The sequence below is a fragment of the Stomoxys calcitrans genome, chromosome 2, assembly GCF_963082655.1.
Source record: "Stomoxys calcitrans chromosome 2, idStoCalc2.1, whole genome shotgun sequence".
NCBI classification, from domain to species: Eukaryota; Metazoa; Arthropoda; class Insecta; order Diptera; family Muscidae; genus Stomoxys; species Stomoxys calcitrans.
The window spans coordinates 154651491-154670898 of record NC_081553.1 but is presented as its reverse complement, the minus strand read 5'-3'; the positions used below and the strand labels follow the sequence as shown (position 1 = coordinate 154670898).

General features: G+C 37.1%; 1 protein-coding gene across 1 annotated transcript in view; it reads right to left on the bottom strand.

Annotated features, from left to right (window-relative positions):
• The window catches only part of LOC106091121 (uncharacterized protein CG45076), a 187046-nt gene that overhangs the window by 153600 nt on the left and 14038 nt on the right, over positions 1–19408 (bottom strand). Inside the window, exon 2 of the mRNA XM_059361662.1 lies at positions 13980–14006. Within this exon, the coding sequence (XP_059217645.1) occupies positions 13980–14006 (27 nt within the window). The remainder of the gene's footprint in view (positions 1–13979; positions 14007–19408) is intronic.

Here is a 19408-nt window from a genome sequence, read left to right as displayed (position 1 = left end):
AGATATAGGTCCCATATATAGGTTCGTCAGATTTTGGGTAATTTGCCATAATGTTGTCATTTGTCAACTGTAGTTTTTACAGTTTGAAAAAATTTTTTCGCCGAGGTTCATCAAAATTGGTTCAGAATTGGATATTGGTCCCACATTGTACTTATAGGGTAGGTGTAGGGTATTATACAGTCGGCGCCGCCCGACTTTTGCCCTTCCTTACTGGTTTTTTATTGGCTTTATCGATCAACTCGTCGTACGATAAAGAATTTAAGCGCTTCCATTTAGGTCTAGCCGCGTAACATTATTAATTTAAATCACGGGCATAAAAATATTGTATATTTTGTTTTCTTGGATATGCATGAAATAAATTAATTTTTACTTAAGATGTGTGGGAAGATGATGAGACGTCATTGCCCGTCTTTTACATCTAACAGACACCGGCACTAAGGTGGGGACACAATACCAGCCATAAACCAACTAAGGGGTGTGATATAGAAAACAATTAGGGATTTTGTAAGGAGCACGGAATTCCTGATTTAAATTTTCTTTTTCGAATTTACTTTTTAGTATTCAGAGCGCACAGTAAGTCCATTACTGGCTTAAGTGTATGTCCATAGTGGGATAGGGCGAATTAAGATGGAAAATTCTGAAATTTCGAAATACTTTTGTAAAAAGATAAAATTAGTGCAAGCTGCACACTGCATGTCAAAATACTACAAAGCAACAGTACGAGTGGTCTAATAAAACAGCTAAAGTGTCCACAAATGACCCTTGAAATTAAAAGGAAAACCTTGTCACCGTCTAAAGCTTATTAACCATGGAATGATATTAATCCGCCCCATGCCATTATGGACATACAACTAAGCCGTAATGGGCTTGTTGTGCGCTCTAAAAACTATAAAGTAATCTCTAAAAAGAAAATTTTAAGGTAGGAATTCCGTGCTACTTACAAAATCCTTAATTGCTTTCAATGCCACTCCCCTAAGTTGGTTCATGCCTGATATTGTGTCTCCACCTAAGTACAGGTATCAGTTGGATACGAAAGCCGGGAAATGACATAGGAAATGCTCCAACGTCTCATCTTCCCCGCATGCCCTACACATGCTATCACTTACCGCACCGATTTTACATAAGTGAGCTCGTAGTCCTATGTGTCCCGTTATGATACCAATAGCTATACTGACCTCCTTCTTGCTTCCTTTCAGTAATAGCCTCGTCTTCTCACGATCTGGATCCACCCATAGGATTTTCACCGTCCTACGGACCGTTTCGCTTTTTCACAATGTTGCATGCGCATTCATCGCCCACTCCCTTAACTCGGACTGCGTCGACCCGAAAGGCTTCGGGTTAACCAAGTTTATTGATGGCAGTCCTCTGGCCTTCACCGCCAAATGGTCTGCCCTTTCATTTCCCCTTACTCCGTTATGGCCCGGCACCTAAACGATGCGTATTTTCCCATCCTCCCATTTCAGACGTATGTTATATATACTGATTGATATATAGGATTTTACTTCATAAGCTTAAGTTGACGGGGTTTCCCCCGGGACTCTTGAAGTGAATATCACCTTATCTTTCGGGAAGGTTTCAAAGGATCTCGTTTAAAGGACGCGACTCGAGTCGTCGGGTGTTCCGCAGGGTAGTCATCTTGGCCCGATTCTATTTGCTCTATATTTGAATGATCTTCCTTCTATTATTCGATCTTTAAAGATATTGATGTATGCAGACGATATAAAATTTTTTTCACCTTCTGATTCTATCCGAATATATGTATGAGCTTTAATAGGAAGAAATGTAAGAGTATGTCCTATTCAAGAAGGTCTGCGTTTCCGACTTCATATTGTATAAGAGATTATGTTCTTGAGAGCGTGGCTCTTTAAGGATTTAGGAGTTTTGTTTGGTACTAGAATGAATTTTTGAATCAATATGATCATAGATTCTTACGTTGGCAATGTCAACACTTGCATTTATAAAAAGGTGGTCTAAGGAGTTCGATGAACCATACCTTACGAAAACGCTATATACCATTCTTGTTCGTCCTATTTTGGAATATTGTTGCTTTGTGTGGTCTCCAAGTCCAGAAGAATTTCCACTAAGGGGCTTAGGATGGAATGGTTTATGGATCTACCTTCATATGTAAATTGACTTAAGTTAATTGACTTACCAACATGTCGTATGTTGGTTATCGTATTCATGGATAAGTTAGTAAATGGTGAAATTGATTCTTATTTCTTTTGTAAGAAAGACGCAATAATGAAAGAGTTAAATAATGCATACCACTTGTTTTGCATGTCTGATACATTACAATAGAAAGAGCAATCTGGGCTGATTAGGTTTAATTATTCGTATCTTAACTTGCTCAAAAGAGTTGCCAACTGTGCGCGCTGTTCAACATCCTGCCTTTTCAAGCTTTTGTTTACTAAGTTGACGTGCTGTTGCATCCTGCAGAGCATTTCCTATCTCTTTATATGCGCCATTCCTACCTCACCCTTGTTCCTTTTCATCATTTCATTCTAATCCTATATACATATAGGCTTTTCATGCCTTCTGATACGATCATTGTTCCAGCCTATGACCATATTGAAGCCTATCGTTTCTGTTAGCACTTGCTGCTTTGCCTTGATCGCGTCTGCGACAAAATCCGTCCCTGCGCATTCGACAACGTTGCCGTTTCCATCTTTATCCGTTACTACGGATTTGACAATGTAACCGATTCCATTTAGAACCTGGTTCTGCGGATTCATGCGTGAGTGCAGAAACCGTAACTGCGGGTTCCTCGTTATTTAATTCGTCTTCTATATATCCGCATTAAAAGATTAGTTTCACAATAAAAAAGAAAATAAGTTGAACCTGCATGTGTTTCTATATTGAAGTGACTGTAACCATTGTTGTGTTTTGGCGCTGTTAAGTGTTTTTTTCTTTTTGAAAAACAAATAAAACAAAGAACTTTTGTCTTTGATTGGTTTTTACTTTTTGTGTTTTGTTCGTAACAAACCAATACAAAACTTAGTGTCACAAACAGCTTCGATCGATACTTGTCAACGAACATTACGTTAAGCACCACTTCGTATATTGAAAGATATTCTTAACATAATAGATGTTCCTCCTAGATTAAGATTGTAAGATTTGAACGAGATAATGCTCACATTTTCATTATGTGTGGTAAAGCTTTTACAACAAATCATCTTAAATTCAAGAACTAATTTATTAGAATGAGCTGTTCAAAGGTTAACTGCAAAAACTTGTTTGTAGATTCTATGGTATCCTGCTGGTTTCGTCTTGACTCTTAACACGACAAATGCGTGGAATTGGCCGCTCGACCTGGTGACAATCTAAGAGAAAATAAAGGCTTACATTGATGCTGTAGTAAATGCCGTATGATGCCGAATTTTATACTTTTTCCAAAAGTACACATTTGGAATATAATAAAATATCCCTTGGACTTAATTCAGTCATGGAAAAGTTCAACAAATTCAAAGCAATGTTCTATAGTAAATCCTGTTTGGATCAGCTTATGAAATCTCCTTCTGATTCTTTACGTAAAAGAAAGAAACCGTTCGATATTGCTAAATAAATGTTCCATCTGTTCCGAAAATTACTCTTCTACCGATGTCAACAAATTAACCACTGAATTTCCATCAGCCACAAATTAATTTTTTTCGCCCTTAAACTCGCCGAAATCTCCAAAGTCGAAATTAACGTGTTGTCGTACCGAAGAAAACAATGTTGCTGCCCGTTTTGCTGCTGATACTTCAGAAGACGATATAACTACATATATTAATAGCAAGATTAGCGCTATTCATGAGATTAAGGTCTTTAAATTTAAAAATGTCGAAAAACGCTGTAAGACTTCATTTAAAATTATTGTTCCTGAAGATATTTTTTAAACAATTGTTAATCCATCTTTCTGGCCTCCTAAAGCTGTAATTCACGAATATGTTTACAGGAATACCCAAAAATCTGATGTAGTTTATTTGCCCAACACTCATTCAAAGAACACCTTCTGTTAAAGATACTTGCATTGCATATCAAAAAGTTAGAAATTCTAACTTATCCCCCCTCGCTCCAAGATAATTAAAATTTTGTAACGTGATTGTAATGATTGTTTCAAAAGTAGAGGAGGCGGGGTACTTATAGCTGTGTCTTCTCGATTTACGGCAGGAGAAATCTCTCTCTCCCTTGTCAATTCATATTGAAATTGTCGCTGTTAGAGTTATTCTTAAGAATTTAACACTTTACATTACATGCTCACATGTTCCACCGAGTTTGAGTGTTGATATCTATGTCAAGCGTACGTCATATATTCTTTGTGCATTTGAATCAGCAAAGTCTAACGATATCTCAATTTCTCCCGGAGAATTCAATTTGCCAAACATAAAATGGACTTAGTCCAGACACTAATGATATTTTACCTACTGCAACTACTGAAACTACAAACCAATGTATTGGTCCATTATTTAGTTCCGACTTAACACTAATGAAAAATATTTACAACTTCTTTGGTAAACTTTTCGACCTTATATTCGTAAGTCATACTCACGATTTTTTGCTTTTGCCATCCTGAGGATAAATATCATCCCTCAATAAGGGTACAATTTTCCTCCGTGTCCTCTTCTAAAAATTATGCTTACTATTATTTGGATGAAACTGGCAACCAATTGAATTTATTTTTAGGTTCGACCGATTGGACTGATTGAAATGTTTTTCTCTATTTTGAAAAATGGGATATCTAGAGCTGTTCCGAAAAAATTATCTCTAGAAATACTGGTCCCCCGTGGAATACTGCAGCTTTATAAAGATTAAACAAGTAAAAGCGTGCTAAGTTCGACCGGGCCGAATCTTATATACCCTCCACGATGGATCGCATTTGTCGAGTTTTTTTCGCGGCATCTCTTCTTAGGCAAAACAGGATATAAGAAAAGATTTGCTCTGCTATTAGAGCGATATCAAGATATGGTCCGGTTTGGAGCACAATTAAATTATATGTTGGAGACCTGTGTAAAATTTCAGCTAATTTGAATAAGAATTGCGACCTTTGGGGGCTCAAGAAATAAAATAGAGAGATCGATTTATATGGGATCTGTATCGGGCTATAGACCGATTCAGACCATAATAAACACGTATCTTGATGGTCATGAGAGGATCCGTCGTACAAAATTTCAGGCAAATCGGATAATAATGACGACCTCTAAAGGCTCAAGAAGTCAAGGTCCCAGATCGGTTTATATGGTAGCTATATAAGGTTAGGGACCGATTTAAACCATACTTGGCACAGTTGTTGGATATCATAACAAAACACCTCGTGCAAAATTTCATTGCAATCGGATAAGAACTGCGCACTCTAGAGGCTGAAGAAGCCTAGACCCAAGATCGGTTTATATGGCAGCTATATCAGGTTATGGACCGATTTCAACCATACTTGGCACAGTTGTTGGATATCATAACAAAACACGTCGTGCTAAAATTCATTCAAATCGGATAAGAATTGCGCACTCTAGAGGCTCAAGAAGTCAAGACCCAAGATCGGTTTATATGGCAGCTATATCAGGTTATGGACCGATTTGAACCATACTAGGCACAGTTGTTGGATATAATAACGAAACACGTCGTGCAAAATTTCATCCCAATCGGATAAGAATTGCGCACTCTAGAGGCTCAAGAAGTCAAGACCCAAGATCGGTTTATATGGCAGCTATATCAAAACATGGACCGATATGGCCCATTTACAATACCAACCGACCTACACTAATAAGAAGTATTTGTGCAAAATTTCAAGCGGCTAGCTTTACTCCTTCGGAAGTTAGCGTGCTTTCGACAGACAGACGGACGGACAGACGGACATGGCTAGATCGACATAAAATTTCACGACGATCAAGAATATATATACTTTATGTGGTCTCAGACGAATATTTCGAGTAGTTACAATCAGAATGACGAAATTAGTATACCCCCCATCTTATGGTGGAGGGTATAAAAATAGGACAAATACGCATTATAAAAGATTTAAAAAAAATGGTTCTTCTTTGGACTTTATAAATTACTACGTCATAAGATCGGAATATACTATCTTGAATAAAACACTATGTCATGGCTATATATCAAGAATGAAGAATGATATTTAATTCTAAATTTTTTATGGTTTCATTAAGTCTAAGCGTCGATCTAATGATTGCCCAAAGAGGTTACATTTTAGAAAAGATGTTGTAGATGATGACACTGGAATTTCTAATATAGTTGCCTCATTTTTTAAAGCAACCTATTCTGATAAAGCATATAAGTCTACAGATTACTATCTCTATGATATTGGGGAATTTTCGACTATTACTGCTCCATTATTAGATGTTACAACAGTTTACGCAATCTGAAATGCCTAAAGGACGCAATGGTCCCTGGCGCGGGACCCTTCGTGTATTCTTAATATAATGTTTAATAAGTCTCTGATTACTATAGAGGAATTGCGAAATTTAACACAATTCCAAAATTATTTGAATAGATGGTGACTGAGGTATTATCTTTTCAAGTTTCATCTTTTTTTGTAAATTCCAATATAGCTTCCGGAAATATCGGTCTACTGTAACAAATCTTTTGGAATCAACTACAATTGTGAATGAAGCGTTTAGAAGTCGTGTCAGACGGATTATATTTATACGGACTTCCGCAAAGCTTTCGATAAGGTTAATTATGAATTATTGAAGTTGTATCTTATGGGGTTTTCCAACGCATTCTTGAACCGGATAAAATCCTACCTAATGAGCAGAGCTCAAATGATGAAAATAGAGAATGCTATTTCTAATAAAATAAATGCGACGTCTGATGTCCCTCAAGAAAGCCATCTCGGGCCAATTTTAGTTACATTGTTTATAAATGACCTGCCTAATGCAATACTTCAGTTTAAGGTTCTAATGTATGTAGATGATGTAAAAATCTTTCCTTTTAATGAGGATGTAAGCCAATGGAACTTTTTTTCTTTCGGCTCAAGAAGATAAATACAAGTTATTATTTTAATGATTGTGTAGTGGAGTATGAGGATTCTATTCATGATTTCGAAATCCTGTTGGACCAATGGCTTGATTTTAGGAAACATATTTCTCTTATTTCGAATAAAGCCTTTAGAAACCTGGGATTTATCAAGTGTTGGAGTAACGAATTTTTAGATCCCTCGATAACTAGACAATTGTATATTACATTTGTGCGTAGTACTGTAGAATATGGGTTCATTATATAGGATCCTGCCCATTCTATTTATTCAAAAACGATTGAGTCTGTTCAAAAACAATTTCTTTTATTTAGCCTCAGGGGGCGTGGCTGCGATCATCGGGCTCTTCCGTCGTTCAGATTAAACTGAATTAAAATATCTACATAAAAAAACCGACGTACAATGCTAAATATTTCTTTCCATCTCAAAATTATGCAAGGCAAAATAATATCCGAATTCATTTTGAATATAATTTATATAAATGTTCCTTTTAGACCATATCTATCAGCTGCTTCAATTAATTTTTTTTTTACATTGAACTATGCAAACAATGACTCTTTACGCCGCCTTACTTAGTCTGTAAGGATTATGTAATCTATATACTTAAGAATTAATAAAAAAAAAATGTCAATGCTATAACGAATTATGTTATGTGTTCCAAATGTAATACATTCGCCATTTTCCCACGGGTTCATTAATTTACCATTGTATGTGTTTATGTTTGCGCGAATGCTTAGCGATAAAACGACCTCCGTGAACCATTGCCTCAGCTGTTTTGAATTATGTTCGTATTTTGTTTTCATTTGTTTGTGTAAAGAGAGCTCATACGCACCAAAAGAGCATAAGCTGCTGAGTGAAAAACCACGGGACAGCAATTTTGCCCATCGCTGGCTGGGAGGGCCTATATCAGCGATGCCCGAAATAAATATGTGATTGTATGTGTGAAATACTCTCTTTAAGTATTTATAATTCTCTCAATATGTAAACAATTTTTTTGGACTGAATAATTGGTGTTTTGGAAAAATAAACATAAAATAAGAAAGCTTTAATACTTTTCATGCCTTCCAAGAGTTTAAACATTAAAAATCTTTTTTATTCCCTCCACCATTCCGTCATTCCGTTTGTAACTCATCGAAATTTTTATTTATATTCTAGATAGTCTTGACATTCTAATTCGATTTAGTCCATTTCACCTGACTATCTATCCGTCAAAAGCACGCTAACATTCGAAGGAAGTTACGAATACTTCCTATTAGTGTAGGTCGGTTCGGATTATAATTGGGCTATATCGGTCCATCTTTTGATATAGCTGCCATATGAACCGAACCTAGATCTTGAGCCTCTAGAGGTCGTAATTCTTTTCCGATATGTCTGAAATTTTGCATGAGGAGTTTTCTTTGATAAGTATGGCTTAGATCGGTAACTTGACATAGCTCCCATATAAACCCATCTCGGATCTTGAGCCGCTAGAAGTTGCAATTATTGTCCAAATTGTCTGACATTTTGCATGAAGTGGCTTGTTTTGACTTTCAACAGCTGCACCAAGTATGGTCTAAATCGGATCATAACCTGATATAGCTCTCATATAAACCAATCTCCCGATTATATTTCTTGACCCTGTAGAAGGCGCAATTCATATCCGATATAGGCGCAATTTTGCACAACCACTTTTCTAAATATATGGTCTGATCGTCCTATACGTATTATATATGTCCATACGTGTTATATATGGCTTGAATCGGTTCATAAAATCGGGAGATCTTTATAAACAGATCTCCCGATTTTATTTCTTGAACCACTATTGGACGCAATTCTTATCCGATTTGGCTGAAATTTTGCACAGTGACTTGCATTTTGTCTCTAACAGCTAAACCAAGTGTGATCCCAATTGATTCATAACTTGGTATAGTTCCAATAGCATATCAGGGTAAGGAAGAAAAAGACAAATGTAATCCATGGAGGAAGGTATATAAGATTCGGACCGGCCAAATATAGCACGCTTTTAGTTATTTCTATAATAAAAGCAGAAAAATGATGCGAATACCCCTGCGAATGTTCATTTGTTGCTCTCTCAACAACGGCTGAAACAAAGATAATAAGAATACGTGACTTGCCATCAACGCTACCGTAAAAGACTGTGGATCGCTAGTCTACATCCAATATACCAGAAGTCAGCAGACTTATTTCAAATTAACTTGAATGTAAATCCGGCAGGCGAGCACTTTGGTATTAAAGAAATGTTGTATTTGGACCAGCGATGCCCAGCCCTTTCCGGCAGAGTTGATGGCATGTCACACATATTCTTATTCCAGAGTTGCACAAAACTATAATTTTCTTTACACGATTCACACATATTCCTATTTTTTTTTCAGTCGCTTTTGAGCAGAGGTGCACAAATGTGGCTAACACTCCTCCTGCCAGAGACAGTGAGCGCGAGAGCATATTAGGGATCTTTTGGATTTTTTTAATAACTATGAAAACGATTGCAGATGTAATAATTGAAGTCATCAAGACCCTTTAATACAATTTTTTAGGTCCAAATATATAAACAGTTAACATCTTTTTGTCCATATCATTTTGATGAGACAAAAACTCGAAGAGGGTCACAGAAAAGATGATCTAGGGGTTATTTATTTATATTTGTTTATTTATGTATGCTAAAATGTTGCTTGATTTCGGCAGCTAAATCAAGGATATTTAAGGCTTGTCTAAGAATAGTGCTGTTTTCTGCATTTGTCCATACACTTTCGGCTCAGACTTTGACATTTTTAACATCATTTTCGACTTCTCTTTAAATTTCAGCAATAACTTTTCGACCCCAGCTCGCCTTTTTTATACCCTCCACCATAGGATGGGGGGTATACTAATTTCGTCATTCTGTTTGTAACTACTCGAAATATTCGTCTGAGACCCCATAAATTATATATATTCTTGATTGTCGCGACATTTTACGACGATCTAGCCATGTCCGTCCGTCTGTCCGTCCGTCCGTCTGTCTATCCGTCTGTCTGTCGAAAGCACGCTAACTTCCGAAGGAGTAAAGCTAGCCGTTTGAAATTATGCACAAATACTTCTTATTAGTGTAGGTCGGTTGGTATTGTAAATGGGCCATATCGGTCCATGTTTTGATATAGCTGCCATATAAACCGATCTTGAGTCTTGACTTCTTGAGCCTCTAGAGTACGCAATTCTTATTCGATGGGGATGAAATTTTGCACGACGTGTTTTGTTATGATATTCAACAGCTGTGCCTGATATAGCTGCCATATAAACCGATCTTGGGTCTTGACTTATTGAGCCTCTAGAGTGCGCAATTCTTATCTGATTAGAATGAAATTTTGAACGACGTTTTTTATTATGATATCCAATAACTGTGCCAAGTATGGCTCGAATCGGCTCATTACTTGATATAGCTGTCATATAAATAGATCTGGGGACTTGACTTCTTGAGCTTCTAGAGGGCGCAATTCTTATCTTATTAGAATGAAATTTTGAACGATGTGTTTTATTATGATATCCAATAACTGTGCCAAGTATGGTTCAAATCGGCCCATAACCAGATATAGCTGCCATATAAACTGATCTTGGGTATTGACTTCTTGAGCCTCTAGAGTGCGCAATTCTTATCCGATTGGAATGAAATTTTGCACGTAGTATTTTGTTGTGATATCCAATAACTGTGCCAAGTATGGCTCAAATCGGTTCATTACCTGATATTGCTGTCCTATAAACAGATCTGGAGACTTGCCTTCTTGAGCTTCTAGAGGGCGCAATTCCTATCCGATTTGGCTGAAATTTTGCAAGACGTATTTTATTCTTACTTTCAACAACTGTATCAAATAAGTATCAAATCGGTTCATAACCTGATATAGCTGCCATATAAACCGATCTGGGATCTTGATTTCTTGAGCCTCTAGAGGTCGCAATTATTATCCGATTTGCCTGAAATTTTGTACGACGGATTCTCTCATGACCATCAACATACGTGTTTATTATGGTCTGAATCGGTCTATAGCCCGATACCGCTCCCATATAAATCAATCTCTCTATTTTATTTCTTGAGCCCCCAGGGCGCAATTCTTATTCGAATTGGCTGACATGTCTCCAACATGTAATTTAATTGTGGTCCAAACCGGACCATATCTTGGTATCGCTCTAATAGCAGAGCAAATCTTTTCTTATATCCTTTTTTGCCTAAGAAGAGATGCCGGGAAAAGAACTCGACAAATGCGATCCATGGTGGAGGGTATATAAGATTCGGCCCGGCCGAACTTAGCACGTTTTTACTTGTTTATCTACATAATGAATTGAAAGTCCATATTCTTTTTATGTCATAATTTAGCACCTTTAACACTCGAAGACATAGCTCGACCCATTTTGCTGTATTTGGGTTTCTTTCGACTTATTTTCGCTTAAACTACAATTTTATGAAAGTTCATCAAAATGAATCAAAGACATAGCTCGATCCATTTTGCTGTATTTGGGTTTCCTTCGACTTATTTTCGCTAAAACTACAGTTTTATGAAGGTTCATCAAAATGAATCAAAAACTAATTAAGTCATAGGATGTGTTATTCAAATGCCCCAATTATTTTACCTGAACTTATGACTTTGTATTTTTTGTTTTGTCCTTAATTATATGAAAGGGAACAGATTTTTAATATTTTATTCTGACTTTACTACTTTCTAATATTATATAATTTATTGAGTATGTGCTATTCAAGTGAGTAGTAGTGTATGTTCGTCCCATTTGGTCTAAGACTGCAATAAAGTATTTGTTGATTGATTCTCACAAAATTTGGCACGAAAGATTCACTTATGACTCTCGACATTACTGGATAATTTTATAGAAATCTGTTCAGATTTAGATGTTGCTTCCATATCTATACATCGTTTGATTTTCACTCTAAGAGCTTTTGTCAATGTATTTCCCAACTTCTCAAAATTTTGCACCAATCCTCATAAAACTTGGCACTAAAGATTATGTAATGACTCATAAACTCATAAATCACTAGGGAAATTCATAGAAATCGGTTCAGATTTAGATCTAGCTTCCATATAAATGTGTTTCCCAATCTTCACTTTTAGGACCCTAGCAAGCGCATTTATCAACCAAAGCGATATCCTCATTACTCCTACAATACTTACGGGTTTTGAACGAAATTCTTTAATTCAAATGTTAACAAATTTCCTTGTCTTAGCCTGCATACCCAAAGTGGTGTAGGATATCAAAAGGTTGGCTTTGTCCAACTTTGGCCAATCCTTATTTGTTTCCTCCTGCCCTCATTATATCGCAACTGCAATAACATAGGCCAAATTTTTGGATTCTAGCTCTATCCATACAGTTTGGGGATATAATAATCTAGACATTGCGTTTGTAACACTTTGAAATATTGATCTGCGACCCCTTAAAGAATATTTATTCTTGATTGTCTAAACATTCAATGCGATCAGTCCGTCCGTCTGTCGAAAACACGATCCCGGTCGGACGAATAATGATAGTCTTTCAAAATTTTATACAGCTGCTTTTTAGTGAATGGGGACGTTTGGGATGGAAAATAAGCCATATCGTTTCGGTTTAATATCGTTCCACTTTAGGTTCTCATTTCTTTGAGAAATTGTCTGCTTCAGCGGATGTGAGTCGCTACTGGCAACCTTCAGTCTGTCAGCATGTTTTCCGATTAGACGGTGAATTGCCATGACGGACACAATGATTAAGAGAGACGTCTGTTCTTGCCAGTGACAGCAAAGAGGTAGATCTCTTCAAGTCAAGATTAGGCCACATAGTTTTGGAACGCTCACAGCCCCCTCGTTGCGACCATCTGCCTCGCTAGAAGAAAACCCACGATTTCAATATCCCTGGAATGTGTAACATAGTTCCTAGTCTCGCAGGCGCGTCTGCTTTACAATTCCGCGGAATATCTCTGTAGCCCGCCACCCAGAACAGGTGAATTTTGAACTGCTCAGTCATCTCGTCGACAGTCGAGGGCGGTTTTTGTGTTCAGAAATGCGTTCTCCAGGGATTTAATGGCTGCCTGACTGTCTGAGAAGATATTTATGCCAATCGTCGTTACGACATTATATCTTAGCCATTCCACCACTAGATCTTTGGGGTACACCCCAAAGCCCACCTGGTCGTCAAATCTGGAACCATCTGTATAGAAATCTATGTAACTTCTTTTACCAGGGATATCGTAGTTCCAATCATTTCTTTCAGGAATAGTGGTACAGTACTTTCTATCAAAAATGCGCCTCAGGTAGGGTATTATCCACACTGCCTGGAACATCGGGCATTGTATCAAGGATAACACAGTGTCCGTAGCCGCCACACGACCAAAGAGATAGTTCCCTCAGCCTCGCGGCATTGGTCGCAGCAATTTGTCCAGCCACAATGTCCAGAGGCACTAGATGTAGCTTTAAATTCAGTGCATCAGATGGTGTCGTCCTCAATGCGGCCGTGATGCACAAAAAAGCCATTCTATGGCTCCGGTTGAGTATTGAACAGTAGGTGGACTTTTGAAGCGCCGTCCACCAGACCACAACACCATATAGCATTATTGGTCTGACAACTGCATTATATACTCCAAGCATGACGCGCGATCTAAACCCCCAACTTTAACCAATGGCTCTCTTGCAGGTGCATTGGGCAAGAGTTGCCTTTCTTGCCCTTTTCTAAATGTTGGATTTCAAGATTTACCTGAAATTTTGGACGTAGTGTTGTGCTATGACTTGCAAGATCCATAGCCCTTTTATCCCCGATTCTCAGGATATTTGACACATTGAATTTTGTAATGAGTTTCGCTATGCGCATTCCGCTTTGTATTCATACCCTAGGTTATATAGACTCTCATAAGTCCGATTTGCATTCAGCTGTTTCTCAAATACAACAACGGTCGAGTTATATGATGATTGATTTTCGAAGTTTGGTTTTCAAAAATACAAAATAAAATAACATTTTTGTTGGTTATTTTCTTAAGGAAATGTTTTTATCCTAAAATATTGAGAATTGTACTTACTCGTTCTACCTTGGTGACGTTTGGATACTGAAAATGGAATCGGAAAACATAAATTTGAGTATGGTGATTTATTTCAAAAAATCCTGACCAAATCCCCAGCAGATCGGAATTGAATTGTTTGAAACATTCTGTTGTGTAGTGAGTGTAGTCAGATGTTACCTTTTTAACACATTTGACAGTTATTTTGATTGTTCGAATTGTATTGTAAAACAACAATAAATAAATAAACGCAAACTGTGGTCACACAACTAACATTGGTTGTTAATAAAAAATAAAATTTTATTTGATATTTCATATCACATGTTAATTTAATTGTAAAGTTGTCGGTTTTGTAAAAAAATAAATAAATGTAAATAGTATTGAGGAAATTAAGGTATATATGATCATTTGTAGTTAGTTCATACTGTTTCAAAATAAAAACGGTACCTAATTCTAATTATAAGAAATCGAATGCGGTATACAAATATAATGACAAAAAGTCGTATTGTTAGTTATAATAAAAGAATTTTATATATAATCCCATGGCGGATCGGAGTCCTGGTCATTAGACGCGGTAAGAAAAGTGGCGATAACGAGAACCACCTGGCAAAACGCCGGAAGTGGTAGAAGAGTAACTGTATCCACCGGGACCGCCCCCTGAGGTGCTTGAGCGTTCGGTGGTATAGTTGTATCCACCAGGGCCGCTGCGAGATGAAGCTTCATAAGTGGACTCGTGACGTTCTGGTCTAGAATAGGGATTGCTGGAATCATAATTGCTCTTCTCAACTGTGGATTTATAGGAGTATGAGTAGTCACTTGAGCCCCGTGAACGGTGAGTGCCAGGAGCAGCGCTGACCAAGTCGTAGCGTGGAGTCTGTGAATTTGTGAGTAAAATTGTTCAGTTACATGTTTCCACTATGGGAAATAACTATCAATTAGCTAAACAGTAATAAGACCTACATGTGTTTACTATACTCAGAACGCATCCATTGCCTCATAGTTATCGCATATGTATTGTATGAAAATTGAAACATGTTTGAATTTACATAAATTTTGATCTGTTTCTTTAAGTAACACCGAGAAAGCCGAATTTTGTAGAGAAAGAAAATGATTAAATAAAATACCGAAACAAGTCCTTTTTAATAGAGTGCAAAAATCTGACAAAATTACATTTTTGATTGAGTAAGGAGAGTTGATGTTAATGGATTTTAGTACGAAAGGAAATATACATACATATGTCTAACATAAAACAAAAATTAAATGATTAGTGATAAATGTGTGTTTTTCGTCGTCGAAGAAGTGATCTTTGTTTTTGGTAACTATTTGTTTAATAGAGGTATCGGGTGACCAAAGCACCTGACCTCTCATTGCGATATGTTTCCCGTTTGACGGGCAACGATTCGGAAGCTGCCCGATGTATTCGAGGCAGTATAGTGTCGAGGCTATCACGAGAAGTGCTTGCAGCTGTATTGCCACCAGCTTCAACGGTATCAATGTACTGCCGAACCATGTTAAGGATACGTTCACGATTTTTATCGCGTGTTGATACGTAAGGTTGAATTGGTTCGTTGAGCACCCTATAGCTCGGTTTTATGGCCGCCCTATTAATTGGATCCAAAATGAAATTCCTATATTCCGGCCGCTCAGTCCTTCGCCGACCAAAAGCTGTTATCGGATCCGAAATCAATGTTGGTCTCGGCACGTATGGAACCTTTTCCCAGTTAACCGCAGTCGGAGTGTGTCTCTGCAATGCCCACATATGGAAGAATTTAGAATAATGAAAATGACTTCATACAAAGTAGTGCATACAGCTATCAACATACAAACAATGCTGTACGTACGTATGTATGTATACATCATGTAGTTTAACTATAACAGGAGCATGTATTTATATACAGCGAGTAACTTTTAGTGGAAACACATCGTGTAAGTTTGGGAATTCAACCGTGTTACCAATGTTAGACGTGAACATGCATTTGGAATAGTGGTGCGGTAAATAAATGAGTCGGACAGTATGAAGCTTAACGGATTATATATAGGTAAAAAGACTCTTGTGGATCACATAAACAGATTTGAGTGAATATGATTAGTGTTTAAAGCGGGGCGGTTGCCTGAGAGCATAAAAGTAATAAAACAATAACACATTTGCCCGTCATTCGACTAACTTATATTCTCATTGACTGCCATTGCCTCACCACCAAATATCTTAACTGTTTTAAATTGATACCAGTTGTAACGATTCACACAAAAGCTTTGACATTTGTAGGTACTCTATTGATTGTCCATCAATATTTACCCTAGAAAGATGTTAGTTTTCAAAATACACTTTTGCGACACAGACCCACCATATGCGTTGTTGTTGACTTCTTACGAATGCACTTCAGTCTATGCATTTTTAATTTTCCCATCGTACATAGGTCGATATCTGAGACAATAGCCGCGCAGAAGACTTGTGTTCATACCATATCGGAATGGAGAGGATAGTTGTATGGATGTTTTGGTCCGCATGAAATGTTACAGATACTTTTTCCTACAGGCCCTTTGTAAATCGTTGAAGTACGAAACGTACCATAAGTGCAAGAATGGCACTAAAATAATAGAAATTGTGTCCCTCTGATAACCAGAATTCTTCAGATACAGATGTTCCTATACAAATTTAAATGTTGTCCGAAAATGTTCTTTACTGTACCAAGTACCAAAATGGTTTTTAATATCGAACCAATGATTTTGATAAAGCGACAATAACAGCGATCATTATATTCTTATAAATCCGTGTACATGTCTACTTTCGACAAATAACACAATGATTTTGCATCCTATCTCAATCCGTACACACCGATGGGACGGCATTTAGTACGTTTCGTACTAAAACGATTTTTGCCATATTTCGAACCTTCGCACAAACATTGACGCTTTGTCTAGGCGCATAATAGAGCATAAATAAGTAACGGGCGAACTTGTTAAAAACAGGAAACTCGATTTTTTTTAGACCCATGGTTTTTTTTGGTGAGTTTTCGTGGAATTCGCCGCAAAACTTGACCCCATCCTAATGCCTACATTAAGTGTGCTCAAAAATGCAAATTGCAAATTTACACAAATTGTTCTTGGGAATCGTTCACATAGTTTATCTTCCACCGGAAAAGAACAGGAGAGTGCTGAGAGCGAGCAACCATTTTCAGAGTTTCGTAATTGAGAGCTTGGAGGTTTTTGTTCCCAGCTCAAATTTGCAGCATCGAGCAGCTGTTTTATGAAAACCAGCAAATATATAGCAAATAGAAGTACATTTTGTGCTAACTCTCTTTGCAAAACCGGCAAATGAAAGACTTTTAAAGCTCAGTGGAGATTTTTACTGAATTCGTTTCATTCAATGCATTTCATAAAATGTCAACTTGTTTGCTTTTGTAGTGTGCAGCAATCCGGCTCAAGTTGCTAATAATTGACCACCGTAGCGCAGAGGTTAGCATGTTCGCCTATAACGCTGAACGCCTGGGTTCGAATCCTGGCGAGACCATCAGAAAAATTTTCAGCGGTGGTTTTCCCCTCCTAATGCTGGCGACATTTGTGAACTTCTCCCCAAAGAGGTGACGCACTGCAACACGCACTGCGGCTCGCCGTTCGGACTCGGCTATAAAAAGGAGGCCCCTTATCATTGATCTTAAAAACTTGAATCGGACTGCACCCATTGATATGTGGGAAGTTTGCCCCTGTTCCTTAGTGAAATGTTCACGGGCAAAATTTGCAAATTTGCAATATTTCCCATTAGAGGCTTAATGGAGGCTTCACTGAAGAGGCGGGTTCACTTACTCAGCAGCAAAATAAGAGCTTTTTGTGAAATACCAAACTTGAGCGAAATCCATATCTCTTGACATACATATATCTTTTACTTGATGAACACATATTTTTATGCTTGGTCAAATACCACTTTTGGAAGTGGAGCGGCCTCAGACTCTTTGCTATAAAATTTGGTTCCAAATGTGTGTTATACGTCCAAATAAATTTAATTTTTATATTTGACAAATATGTCTTGTTTGACGGTAATTAAGCTGATGGAGCAACCTCGCTCTTGGCCTCAGAAGTGCATATCAGATTCGTGTTCTAAACCCAAATACCTTTCACTTGCGCTCAGTTAATATGTCCAGTATTGCTCGGTCAATATGTCCAGTATTAAGGGGTCTTTCGGGGATGAAGCGACCACCCAAACACATGGCCCTGAAAATGGACATCAAATTCTTGTTCTTCTCTCAAGTAAATTTTCTTTGAGCCCCATATTGTCATGTTAAGTAAATAACGTCTGCTTGGAGGTGTTTTGTGGAGATCCCCCAGACTCTTGGTCCTAAAAGAGGGTAACAACTTTTTGCTCTACTCTACGCTTATATGGCCATGGTCGGCGGATCCCTGATACTCCACCCCAAATTTGGTCACCAATTTCTCTAAGGTTAATGCAAGAGTGCAAGCAATAGAAGCGTCGAACACCAGACCACAACACCATATAGCATTATAGGCCTGACACTTCCAATATAAAGCCAGTTCATAACACTCGAATTGAATCCCCCAACTCTTGCCAATGGCCCCTTAAATTGTATGTGTGTAGGGCAAGAGTTGGATTTTTCGCCCTGTCGTAGGTAAAGCTTTCTGAAACGCAATACCCACGAGTCTATAATTCATTGTTTATGGCCGTCCTTGAGCTGTCCCTCTACTGATTGCAAGCCTGCCATGATTCGTCTTTTGGTGTTGGTATTCTATTCTGCACGAGAGAAATTTGACAGTAATAATTTGTTTTTATTTTTATACCAAAATACGTTTTTTATCTGCACTTATGGTTTTATAATGTTTTTCCCAAATAAATAAAATAACAAAAAGAAAAAAAAAACATTGAAACCAATAAAGTAAACAAAAATGATGCCGACAATGGTTTCCAGAGTTGCCACTAAAATTTCTTTTACCATTTTCCTCATTATAAACAGAGTACTACTTTTCGCCTATTTTCCTCCTACGTTTCGTCGACGTAGGATGGTATATTCGCTTTAAGCGATATTTTTCCATGATAGATAATAGATTTAATTTAAAATTTAAATTGAAATTTAAAATAAAGTATATGGCAAAAACTATACTACACTCAAAAGATTTGTTTGAATTTTAAATTCATTAATTTGCACGGAGGCTAATTTTAAGCATTGTTAGCATTTATATATATATATATATATATATATATATATATATATATATACAGGGTGGCTGATGAAAGCCGCTACCAAAAAAAAATGTAATAACTTTTTTTCTATTTAATAATAATAATTTAATAATTAATTTAATTAATTAATTAATTAATTTAATTAATAATAATTTAATAATTAATTTAATAATTTAATTTAACATGAATAAAAGAAAAATGTATTCCATACACCGAAAAAAAAATGTAGCAATATTCATCAGCCACCCTGTATATATAT